General features: G+C 39.5%; 1 protein-coding gene across 2 annotated transcripts in view; it reads left to right on the top strand.

Moving 5' to 3' along the window:
• The window catches only part of grin2ca (glutamate receptor, ionotropic, N-methyl D-aspartate 2Ca), a 141145-nt gene that overhangs the window by 79999 nt on the left and 47258 nt on the right, over nucleotides 1-13888 (top strand). For both annotated transcript variants that reach the window (XM_057861547.1, XM_057861548.1), the window contains exon 4: nucleotides 6648-6762. In XM_057861547.1, coding sequence (XP_057717530.1) covers nucleotides 6648-6762 — 115 coding nt within the window. The remainder of the gene's footprint in view (nucleotides 1-6647; nucleotides 6763-13888) is intronic.

The raw sequence follows: 13888 nt of genomic DNA, 5'->3' as shown, positions 1-13888 counted from the left end.
TGATTACTACTTAGAAACAGACAACACTGCACCAAAATCTGATTTGGGAATTTTAAGGATCAGTCAACTGTGCTTGACATGGTGAAAACATAAATACATCTTACACTTCCTGAAAGAGCATTTCGCATCTCAAGACGCAACGGTCATTTATTCATCCGGGACGTTTTCTCGCGTGTTTGGTGCGGCTGTTGATTTATAGTCACTGTCAGTCCCCTAAACTGTGTCCTCACCCGCTGCCATCGATCTCATCACGCCTTTATACCTCTGAGACGGAGGGGGAATAGAGTGTAGGGGGAGTCGGTGGTGACAGACAGGTGTGGCCTGTCCTAAGAAATCTTTAAAAAATAAAAAAGACTAGAAGGATTTAAAATCGATTGAGCTTTTATTTTGTTATCTTGCCTAAATCTGTCCTCAATGATTCAAATGTTTTGACGTGGGAATGGTTTCTCTTCAGCTTGAACAAAATGATTGTCAGAAAAGATGATTTTGTATTCAAAACAAGGTTATTCAGGGACACCGGCAGTGGTGACGTTGCTAATGGGACACTTGTCTGGTGTCATCTCCGTAGGGGAGACAACTTGGCTTTGTGTGAGGCCAAACCATTGATGAAAAAAAAAAGTGGAAACGACGGCACATTATCCCGCGCTTTGATTCCGTGCCGATCCCTCTCGAAATAACCCAGCGGGCACGATTTGAGCAGCTGCGTATTGAAGGTCAAGCATACAGAACAAAGCTTTTCCGATTGGCTTTACTGTCTTACATTCTTGCACATCAAACATTAACAACCCCTAAGGTGTCTCGCTTCATTCCTGTCTGGATAATGAATCTGTTAACCTGTCAATTGGATTATCATAGATTACCCAACAGAAGGGGCTTTTCAGCGGAAAACGAGCACTTTCATCACCTCCGCCATCACTCCAGCGGAGGTGCGAGAGCGGCACCGCGGGTCTGATTAAACGGGTGTGGAAGTGATGAAAACTAGCGATCAAAGTATCATATGAAAGAGAGGGACTCTTGTTCTAAATACAACATTGTTTCAAATTCCAGACGGAAATAACTTTGACAGCCTTGCATCAGAAATTGAATGGTGAAGAATTATTTGTCATCTGACCTTGGTCCACCACTTTCTTCCAAATTCTACCAATTCTGAACGTCTTACTTTGTTCAGTACATGGTAGCTAGCACTTATTGAAGTTACTCAAGCCCCTTTAACACATATATCCCAGTAAATTCCCGTGTAAGGTGACGCGGGATTTACTCGTGTCATTGCTTTCACGCATGGAGAGATACTGTATGTTGATGATTGCGATGTTTGTTTACCGCTTTTCGTCGTACTGCGAAGAAAGAGGAAGTGACGATCGGCCCGCCATGATAGTTACATCATCAGCCATCGTGCTGTGACCCGTGAATTTAACGGCTGCTTTCACACACACCACTTCCCGGGAAAGTCCCGGACATTATATCAAGACGCGACTCAGTAAATGTCTTACACGAAATCTCTGTGTCAGTCGATCAGAGAAATTGCTTTCACATATAAGGACTGCCCATTTAAATCCCAGGATTTAAACGGTGTTCAGGTGTATGCAGGGGTGAAAGTGGTTAGAATTTCTTGCCAGAACTCCCCGACGTGAAGGTCGCCAGGGAGCCAGAAATTTTTATTTTGTTTTCTTTTTCTTTGTTTTTCTTTTTTTTTGTGTGGGGGGGGGGCGGTCAAAACTACTGAAGTGCAAAGAAAACTTTTGGTCAGTTATTTCTATAACATACAAAAACTGATTTTCATTCAAAATTGTATTTTTCAATGATTTGCAAAATAAAAGTTAACAAAAAAAGCTATCCATCTCCTAATTTTTATTTTCCCTCATTTCCTCACATACTAAATGCCAAATCTCAATTTTAACTACTTAAGAACATAGGATGTATATTAAAATTGAAGATAATGTATGTAAACAGTTACTTTTTGTTGTTTTTTAATAACAAAGATATAAATAACATACATTCAGAAAAATAAGTACAAAAGACTTATATTATGCAGAGTGAAATGGAATATATTTTGAAGATCGTGCAAACATTGACTTTTTTTTTAAATCATAAGGAAATAAGTAAGTAGCCTAACATAAGTCCAAAGTTCACATTGACAGCTAAGATGTTCTGAACCTCCCCATCAGAGCAAATGAAACTAAATATGATAAATAAGCCTCCTTAACTCTTTCCTTGCTCTTGAAGATTTGATCCATTTTCTGTTGCATTGCCCTTATTTTTTGTTGCTGTTTCAGAAAACATGCACATTTGAACCAATCAGAGTAAACTATTTCTGGTGATCACATGTCAGTATTTCAGCCAATTGAACGTATAAATGAGTCCAGGCCTTTTGCTTTGCTGCATGCATTCGCACATTGACATGACTCATCATCGTCAGACTTGGATAACTGCAGCAGCTGGGGAAACCTCCATGCCATCCGTGGAATAAAAAAAATAATAAAAATTGGTGGAAAGGATTACGCTACACGAGCACTTTATTATGCTTGTTGTTCACACTTGTGTATGTAAATCTGATGTTGGTAGATTGTTTTCTTCTTGGAGATGAAATACATGTGTGGCAGCCAGTGTTGTTAATAACGGCGTTACAATATAACGGCGTTACTAACGGCGTTATTTTTTTCAGTAGTGAGCAGAGGTTGCGCTAGACATTTTCGTTGTCTGTCATTTTGACTGACAGGGTCATAAAAATCCGGTCATAGTCTATTTTTACCGGTCACTTAAATTTTTAAAATGATAATGATGACATATTCAATAGTATTTAGTTTTCATTCATTTTTAATTAATATTGTAACGCTTGCTTGGCGGCGAAAAATTAGACACGGGAGTCGTGGTATTTTTCTCCCTTTTTACTCTGCTTACCGCCAACAACTCCGCCCCCAAAGAAAAAGAGGCAACAATATAGACCCCAATCACCAACGTCACACAATGATCTTAATTGTGGTTGTCAGCTCAAAATCTTCTAAATATATATTAAATGCATCTTACCAGATATAAAATGACTACTACATAGTCTGTGATGATCGTTTGGTGCCCAGATTTCTTGTCGAATTACAGCATTCCATCTCGCTCTCATCCTCCCGGGTCTCTCAGAATACGGTAGAACTTCAAGTTTCTCCGTCTATCTTTTCTGTTACAGCAACCAACCGCCACACACGCCTTCACCATTTTGATTATTAATATTAAGGAGCAGAAAAACACGCCGTAATAGGAGGCATGTACGTCACGGTCATGTGTAAACATGAACAGCTGACACACAATATGGCGGCTCCAGTCAGGGGGGCAGAGTTGTGGCGTCATGTGATTGGGCGGCAATCTTGTCCATCAATTGGATGACGCGCTGGCACACCGGGTGCACCAATAAGAACCTTGCGTTGATGTGTCAATCACGGTGCCACCGCCAGACCCCGGTGACGCTACAATATTCTGACAGAAGAGCCAACGACGTCATGCATTAAGGGAGACAATAGCTAATTAATATGCTAACTCGCCACCCTGTGGTCTGGGGTGTGAATTGCAACCTGTCAAAATGACGGACGGACGTCAGTTTTTTCCGTCACCGTTTTAAAAAACCGGTCAACGACGGAAAATATCCGGTTAACGCGACCCCTGGTAGTGAGTAATCTAATTAATTACTTTTCTCATCTTGGCAACGCCGTTACCGTTACTGAGAATGGATAGGCGTGCTTTACTATATTGGGTGAATGACGTGAGAAAGTTCTCTCACAGAGACGACATGCAGAGCAGGAGTGGGGAGGAGGCAAAAAAGTTGTGACGCCGAGCAAACGCGATGCGAGGTGGCTCCAATAATACCTGACTGTAGACGATAGCCTACAAACTACACCCACATGATATGGTAGATATGTTAGACGTCACATAGATAGAGAACTAGATGCGAAAGGACATTGGCATTAACAACGTGTACAGTATAGGAACTAGATGCGTTAGTAAACAGCCACCATCTTAAAGCAGTAGACTTCTTAGGAAGACTCTGTTGCAGAGAACCTTCCTTGCGAACCTAAGTAACTTTTTATCTAAAATACTCCTAAATCGTCAAAATCTTGATTTGAATCTATCTTTAAATAATGAAACAGTTTTAAAACCCCCACATGTCAAAAGTAGACAAAAGGGAACTAATGCAATAAATGGAGCAATTTTAACAACTTTTAACGGTTGATTCAGGGTAAAGGGTAAATTAGGGTAGAGAATTGGGCTAGAGCCAATTATCCCTTTATCCAAAAACCTTTTAAACTTCACATAGTGTGAGCTGTTTTTTTTTTTTTTTTTTTTTTAGGAAAAAAAACAAAACAAAACATGAAAATTATCACCAGTTACTTTGCCAAATGACTAATTAGTCTTACATTCAGGTAACTTTGTTACTAACGCAATTACGTTTTGGGATAAGTAATTTGTAACTGTAATGAATTACTTTTTCAAAGTAAGAATAACAACACTGGTGGCAGCTTTGTACTTTTCGTTGTTTTGTTTTTTTTACATAGCGTTTTGACAGTTGCCATCATATTTTCGGAATCAAAGCACCGTATACCGGAACGCAGTTCCGGCCCTGAATCTTATACCGGAACTGCGTTCCTGACCGTTCCTGCCCACTTTCACCCCTGGCTGTATGTGAAAGGTGCTTACATTGGTGATATTGACATTGACAGCACATTATTTGATACTATTAGTCCTTCAGTATGTTCCCAAAAGCATAGACAATATAATTGAGCATATTTTTGATTATATGGCTAATCTAGGTTGACTTTTAGCCTGTTCATGGTAGTACACTGCAAAAGATCATCTCTGGAATGTCAGTAATGTAAGTAATGCCCTGACAGTGAGCTCACACATTTAAATCTCAGTACTTAAAATTTCCCAAATTTAAAATTTTAGCATTCGAATTTGGAAAAACTCAATGACCATGTTTGACCATAGAAATCATTAAAATTCACAACAATAACCACAAATTGATTGTGGCAGTATTGGAGGTCAGCGTTTGGATTGTAGTTGTAGATTCTATTTTTTTTTTAAATTGATACTCAAAGAGTTAATAAATATATTACGTGCGGTACGCACAATAGCGTACCGCACGTAACACGTCACCTTTGCTCATTAATATTCATGACGTTAGCAACTGTTGCTAGGGGGGGTCAAGCTTGCGTTTGTCCCTCATGCTAGATGCATGTAAATAGTGTACGAACGAGATGTTTACTGAGCTAAACCTACCAATTCGGTCAGAAAATTATGTCCTGGTGCCAAATTCACTGGTAAAGATGTGGAGCAACATACAAATGTTCAGTTAAAGAGATGGCTTGGCTGAAAAAGACGGGAAAAAGAGCCGACCTGATCCAGAGGTAGCTTTTTTATCGACACCTTTTTCTTATGTGCATTGCCTTATAGAGGTGTGCATCGGCACTGCCCTCACGATTCGATTCAGAGGGCTATGATTCGGTTCGATTCGGCAATGCATCACGATGCATTAAAGCCTGGGATGCATTAAAATGCTAAAGCAAAGCATATTTTTTGTGAATCATGAGGCAACACAAGCGGTCAGACATTAAACAACTTTTTGTAGGCTCTTGTGTCATTCCTGGTTGTAGTCAAATGAAAATAGTAATATATATAAAAATAAAAATAAAAACATCACAGCATTTAATTAGTGCTTTGAATGAGACCAGGGCTTTTTTTTTTTTTTTTTTACACACAGTAGCATCCTTTCATTTTTTACACACCGCATAAGTTTGGTCAAGTTTCCCACCAACCTCATAGAAGCCAAAATGTCTCCATATGCCTGCTTTCAATGTCTTTGGTGCGTCAATAATCTTTCGCGCTCCCTCTTTCTCCGCTTCAGCCATTGTTGTTATGTCTTATCTCTCTGCTTTCTCAATTGGCACTGCGCAATTGCGCATGTCTGTGACGTTACTCCCGTGAGGAAGCAGATTTGGGTTCCTCGTCCCCCCTGCATTTCTTGTACAGTAGCTCCCTCTACAGGTAAACATGAGAATAATAATACAAATGGGAAAACCAAATCCATTGCATCACTGGAAGATTTTTGAACGGACTTATATATTTTAATATGTGCTGAATCGATTCGGCTTGTTGCCCGCATCGAATCGCATCGTCCATGGCCTGCATCGGGATGCATCGCCGCATCGATTATTGTTGACACCAGTATTGCCTTACGCCACGGACAATGACATTCTCTTGTTTCAACAAGCTATCCTTTACCACCATATGCCCTGTCTTCTTTATATATTATATCCTCTGGTTGTCGTACATCTCTGACCATTCTTGGGGGTCATTTATATTGCTATTTTTGTGTAGCGATCGCAAATGCTACTCAGCCAACAAACACTTTTAATTCTTTCATTAATAAGAAATTTTATTTCTATAATTTATTTACACCTCCTCCTTACTAAAGTTGTTTTATGTTTTTTTACAACAAAAAAGGTAACAACAGTGGCAGTCAGATACCATTTAAAAGAATTTTTTTAATAAAGACGCGCACCTGGTCTACCTCCCACATACTAAACAGGAAGCAGCTAACATCACTTTTTTGTTATTGGTTCACTGACTTGTCTTCCCCCTGTGGGCTTTCTTCTGTCTTTTGGCAGGCACATGCTGAATGTAACCTGGGAGCACAACGACTTTTCCTTCAACGCTAACGGCTATCTGGTGAAGCCGGCGATGAACATCATCACTTTGGATCGAGAGAGGCAGTGGGACAAGGTAATGAACGCCTGCAGCCCAAAAGTTCAGAACAAGTAGACTTGGTGTTTGAGCGGCGGCGGCTAATTTCCTCCGTCAGTGAACTCGTTATTGAGGCCAGTTAGAGGCTGCGCTCACACCATTGAAGCAATTAATGAAGGATCGTCTCTGGCACTATTCAACTCTGTCTGTCCAGTCCACACACTTGAGCGAGTTGATTTTTAGAGGTGTGCATAAATCACGCAGCTTAGCAGTCATTTTAGGTTTCTTGCTAATACTATAGATGAAGTCAGATTACATACAGTATTTGTTGAGTCGGTTATTGTTTTTCTCTTTTTTGGGGGGGCATTCCCTAAATCCAAATTTATATCATTCAGTGGTCTTTGAAAGCACTTACTGTATAGGCAGTGTTGATAATCTCACTATAAAAAAGTAATTGCCGTAATTTTCGTACTATAAGGCACACCCACCAAATTTGACACAAAAACGGCATTTGTTCATAGATAAAACGCACTTGACAATAAGCTGCAGCTGTCCTTACTGTATTATGGGATATTTACACCAAAATATATTAACCGGAAACATTTAATTTGATAGCGGGATAATAAGACTGTCATAAGACCAAATAAACCACCATGAAGCTTTGAACCAATTGGCTGCAAAGCTTCATTGCTTTAAGAAGCTTCATTTAGCCATCGCTGATCCCTTTAGGGATTGACTCTTAATACAAGTTGATATGCTGCTGTTGACAGCAAGGGAGACATTCAACCTTTGCTACCACCTGCTGTCAACACTGTTGTTGTCCAACATGCCTCCTAGTATGCATTGCATCATTTCAGATGTAAATAACAATCAAAATTCATGTTCTGACCTCATTATTTTTCCAGATACTGTTCTAGTTGTTTCATTAATTTCTATTTATAGCATTTGGTAACACTTTATTTGACAGTGGACCATAAGACTATCATAAGACCATCATAATTATGACATGATACTGTCATGAGCATTAATCAATGCTTATGGCAGGTATCATTTTATGTCATCTGGCAAAATAATCTCACTTTTGAATTGATGTAAAAGATCTGAGCTGGACATAAATGGAGTAGGGCTGCAACTATCGATTATTTTAGTAGTCGATTAATCGATAAACCATTAGTTCGAATGATCGAGTAATCGGATAAGGAACATGAAAAATTAAATTACCTGAGCTGAGCCTCAAACGGTATAAAAAAATAAATAAATGAGGATCTATGTACAACAAAAGAACAATTGGCTAACTTACATTGCAAAAGTCCGCTAGTTTAAATGCTATAAAATGCTAACTTTTTTTATAATGCTTTTAACAAAAGGTTCAGACACATATTCCCACAAAAATAGGCTAAATATACCTATAAACTAAATTACGAATGCATTAAAAAAAAAATTAGCTCAAACAAAATTTAGCTTATGTTGGTCTTAACAGGGAGCACCTGAATTCAGCCATGTGAATTGAGGCTGAATAGAAGGCAGTGTATCCACCCAAATCAATAAAACTAAATGCAAACACTTTCAAAATAAACCATTACAACGTCACTTTAATTAAACGATTACTCGAAGCAGCAAAATTTAATTCGAATATTTTTTTCTAATCGAATACTCGAGTTAATCGATTAATCGTTGCAGCTCTAAAATGGAGTTAATGACATAATTTGCCAGGTGACACTTAATGACATCTGTCATATGCATCCATTAATGCCCATGATAGTGCCATGTCATAACTATGACGGTCTTATGACAGTTTTATGACACCTCTGTCAAATAAAATGTAACCTATTAATCCAATTAATCAACAAATAAGCCGCACTGGACTATAAGCCGCAGGATTCAAAAAGAGTAAAAAAAAAAAGTAGCGCTTATAGTCCGAAAATGACGGTAGTTACAGCTACAAATTACTTCTCCAAGTTAGTAACACAGTTGCCTCAACGTAAGAGTAATTAGTTACTCGGCAAAGTAACTGACCATGTTCTACACCGTAATACATGATCCATTTTATAACGTCTTTTACATCAAATATGTGTATAATAGCTGACTGAATTGATTTTTTCATTAAAAAAAACAGTCAACCCCTTTTACATTTTTTGTTTAATTTCACCTACGAATATAAGAGTGTAATGGTATACAAATTTTAACGTTCAAATTCTGTGAGAAAAAAAGTTTCTCCTGTTGTACTGAACTCGCACCAAATCGTCTAGTATGCAGTGCTGGCCAAAAGTATTGGCACCACTGCAGTTCTGTCAGATAATGCTCCTTTTTTCCCAGAAAATAATAGCAATTACAAATGCTTTGGTAGTAATATCTTCATTTATTTTGCTAGCAATGAAAATACACAAAAGACAATGGGGGGAAAAAATTAAATTATTATCATTTTACACAAAACTCCAAAAACGGGCTGGACAAAAGTATTAGCACCCTTTATAAAATCATGTGATGTTTCTCTTATTTGTGTAATTAAAAGCACTTGTTACTTACCTGTGGCACATAACAGGTGTTGGCAATAACGAAATCACACTTGCAATCAGTTAAAATGGATTAAAGTTGACTCAACCTCTGTCCTACGTTCTTGTGTGTACCACATTGAGCATGGAGAAAAGAAAGAAGACCAAAGAACTGTCTGAGGACTTGAGAATGAAAATTTTGAGAAAGCATGAAAGCTCTGAGATTTAAAGGGTGCCTTCTCCAAACTGTCAGATCTCTCTACAGGTGTTCTATAGGATTCTGGTGTGGACTCATTGCTGGCCACTTTAGTAGTCTCCAGTGCTTTCTCTCAAATCATTTTCTCATATTCTTTTTTAAGTGTGTTTTGGGTCATTGTCCTGCTAGAAGACTCATGACCTCTGAGGGAGACCCAGCTTTCTCACACTGGACCCTACATTATGCTGCAAAATTTGTTGGTAGTCTTCAGACTTTATGATGCCATGCACACGGTCAAGCAGTCCAGTGCCAGAGGTAGCAAAGCAACCCAAAAACATCAGGGAACCGCCACCATGTTTGACTGTGGGGACCGTGCTCTTTTCTTTGAAGGGCTAATTTTTTTTCCTGTAAACTCTATGTTGATGCCTTTTCCCAAAAGCTCTACTTTTGTCTCATCTGACCAGAGAATATTCTTCCAAAACGTTTTTGGCTTTCTCAGGTAAATTTTGGAAAACTCCAGTCTGGCTTTTTTATATGTCCGGGTCAGAAGTGGGGCCTTCCTGGGTATCCTACTGTAGAGTCCCTTTTCATTCAGACGCCTACGGATAGTACGGGTTGACACTGTTGTACCCTCGGACTGCAGGACAGCTTGAACTTGTTTGGATGTTAGTCGAGGATCTTCAGCCACCATCCGCACAATCTTTCGTTGAAATCTCTCGTCATTTTTTCTTTTCCGTCCACATCTAGGGAATGTTAGCCACAGTGCCATGGGCTTTACACTTGTCGATGACACTGCGCACGGTACACACAGGAACATTCAGGTCTTTGGAGATCGACTTGTAGCCTTGAGATTGCACATGCTCCCTTACATTTTTCCTTCTTAAAAGTCCTCAGACAGTTCTTTTGTCTTCTTTCTTTTCTCCATGCTCAATGTGATACACATAAGGACACAGGACAGAGGTTGAGTCAACTTTAATCCATTTTAACCTGCTGCAAGTGTGATTTAATTATTGCCACAGGTAAGTAAAAGGTGCTGTTAATTACACAAATTAGAGAAGCATCATATGATTTTTCAAAGGGTGCCAATACTTTTGTCCGGTCCATTTTTGGAGTTTTGTGTAAAATGATAATGTTTTGATTTTTTTTTCCATTCTCTTTTGTGTTTTTTCCTTGGAAGCAAAATAAATGAAGATATTCCTATCAAAACAAATGCAATCATTTTTGGGGGGGAAATTGAGCATATCTGACAGAATTGCAGGGGTGCCAATACTTTTGGCCAGCAGTGTAATTGTGTGTTTATCTATGAGCATCTGGTAACAGTACTGCTTGCGTACAAGGATTTTTTTCTTCCATTGTTTTATCTAGGTAGGGACCGGCACTAGACTGCGGGCTTTTTTTCCACTGTTTGTGTAGACAGCAAATACTGTATAAACCTTTTGAACTTTAAGGTCTGGGCAGATCGACTCAGCAGCACCATGTGGTGCTTCCGGGGGATTCATCCCGGCCGGCCGGCTTTTTATTAATCTTTCCTTAATAAATGTATATATTTTAAGTGATTATTGCTTTCTTTTTGTTCCTGAATTGTGTGTCGTCATCTCCTGATACTTAAGAGAATAACAGAACATGTAAAAAGAAAAAAATCGACTTTTCCTTCAACAGTCAAAATTGATTGGACGTCAATGGCAGCCAATGATTTCATACTTAAAAAATACACTAAATACATTTTAAAAACTTTACTTTTTTCACCCGATTTAATCTTCTAAAAATGACATAGTCCGGCTGGAATCCGCTCACATGTTCGGATCAGAGACATCCCTAGTTTCAAGTTTTCAAGCAAGAGTTTCAGATACAATGAGTACACGACAGCAATAATGAATCACAATGAATCAGAGTTTATTACTCTAAACAAACTTACCACACATTAGCTGCGGATGAATCAAGTATCAATCCATCTACGGCTCATTCTGCTCCTTAACGCTTGAGCAACAGTCAACATTTGCGTGTTGATTGCAGCATTAATTACCCGACGTTTACGAGCAAGTTTAGGGCCACCTAAAATCAAACGCTGTCAGCAGCAGTGCTGCATCAAGCTAGCATTTTCGCAAGCCGGGTTGCAAAAGCTCAACCCCGCGCCGCACAATGATGAACTTTACATCAACCTCAGCAAAAGATTTCAAGCAGATTCTTAACAAAACTCAGTGCCACATTCACCGACATTTGGCACTCGTACAAGCAACGGTGCCGCTAAGCTTATCTGTCACGCTTCAGGCGTTCTTTGTTCAACAACATTCTTTATCCTCACATCGGATTTCACCTCCTGATCAGAACTTATTTTCATGATGGTGCCTACTGATCACCTTTCCTTGAATGATGTGAGCGATTACACTCAAGGCTTGGTGGTGTTGTCGAGTTCCCCCTCTGGTGCTGAGACAATTTAAAGTGATGCACCTCGAGTTGGACACTTCAGCGTCTTTTAATGAACCTTAAATCAGCGGAATGTCCTCGTTAGAGTGCTCATCGTTCAGCAGGTGTCGAAGAAAGTCTCGAAGATGGACGAGAAAGCACAAGAGGGGATCTAGAAGCCCCGCAGGAGGAAGACCAGGACAAGTTGGAGTCCTCCTTCTTCCATTTTGTCCTTAGTATGGCGTTTATGACTATTTTAACCCGTACAGGGACAGTGGTCACTATGTGGACAGCCAGTTGACGCTTAAGACCTTTTGACCCTTGATAAAGCAAGTGACTATTTTTGGTCATTTAAATAAACTTAGATATTAGCAATTATTATTATTACATTGTTTATAAATTGTTTATCATTATAGTATTATATACATAGATTGAAGGAATCTGATCTTCTAGCCCAGGGGTGGGCAAACCGGACCTCGAGGGCCGCAGTGGGTCCTGGTCTTTGTTCCAACAGACCAAGCACAGATAGTTTAACCAATGCGGTTTCAGCAGAAATGAGAAACACCTGACTGCAATTGACTGATTGCACTTGTAAAACAGCAGATTGGTGAAAAGGTATCCCCTTAATGGGTTGCAACAAAAACCCACTGCGGCCCTTTGTGGAATAGTTTGCCCACCCCGTTGTAGCCAGAACGCCGGAATCGCACCAGCCGAACCGCCGGACCCGCGCTGGCGCAGCTCCAATGGCCCAGACCGGCGGGAACCCAGCAATCCGGCCAGAAGGCCAAACTCCGTGCGTTCACCTTAGTCCTAACCCTTTGTACTGACTCCGTTTTGAAAGGTTTGAAGAAGGCTCAGAAAGGGAGAAACAGACTCAGGCGAGGAGGCAAACTCGTTCCAATGTCACCATGTCAGAAGTCAACAAAAGGTTCCCAAGAGAAAATGACAACGCTTAGTTAACACTTTAACACCGAACGTGTTGGCGGCGACGTGTTTACGCATATCATCTTTGAAGCCTCGTCACACTGTAATTACGTCACCCACGTGCCGCTGGTGGTTCTCATTTGAAAGTGCAGAAGTTGATGTCCACACCAGTTTTTATTTGGAGTCGACCAAGTAAAACGGGAGATAATGTCATTTGAGTTTTATAGTTTTATTGCATTCATTAATAAGCATTAAAACGCTGCATGGCCCATGTGTTTATCTCCATATTTCCATCATTTCTTGTCCTTTTTCAAAACCGAAAGCAGCACGAAAGACTACATATCCCAAGAGCCCTTGTGAGGTCAAGTAGGACAAACCTAATGTGAACATTTTTAATGAATTGCCGAGCGAGGCGCCACCTAAGGAAAGGGAGACATGCAAAGCGATCACCGGCCGGTTGGACTGAGCGAGCGACTTTGAAACATGCGGAATGTATCGAAAACTAAATTCAGCACAAGCTAATGCATTATTTCATTAACTCAAGGAAGAGGATGAGACGTTTTTGTCGTTGTTTTCCTCGGATCAGTAGGCGTCTCGGCGAGTAGAAGTGACAGCGCACAAACAGCGGAAGAGTGGGCTGTGCGATGTGTGTTCAAGAGGAAACTATTGAGTTGGAAAAAAAAAATAATATTTTTTTATTGAGTCGCTTGCCTGAAAAAATTGAACTGAAATACTTGTCATTATTTTTTTAAATACTTTTTTTCAAGGTTATATTTGATTTTTTTTCTTCATTATCAATCTTTTCAATTTGTATATAGATGTTTGTGTTCGAGAAGCTTGATTGCATGTATATACTTTTGATAAGGTGATGGGTACAATACCTAACCTCACAAAGAGATATCCTCTAAACCCTTTTTGTGTTAGATGATGTATGTACAGTGGGGAGAACAAGTATTTGATACACTGTCAATGGGTTTTCCCATTGGCAGTGTATCAAATACTTGTTCTCCCCACTGTGTGTATATGTATATATATATATATTAGGGCTGTCAAACAATTAAGATTTTTAATTGAGTTAATTACAGCTTAAAAATTAATTAATCGTAATTAATCGCAATTAATCGCAAAATGCCATATTTTTCTGTCAATT

The sequence above is a fragment of the Corythoichthys intestinalis genome, chromosome 16 (assembly GCF_030265065.1).
Source record: "Corythoichthys intestinalis isolate RoL2023-P3 chromosome 16, ASM3026506v1, whole genome shotgun sequence".
NCBI classification, from domain to species: Eukaryota; Metazoa; Chordata; class Actinopteri; order Syngnathiformes; family Syngnathidae; genus Corythoichthys; species Corythoichthys intestinalis.
This window is presented reverse-complemented; position numbering and strand designations above follow the sequence as displayed.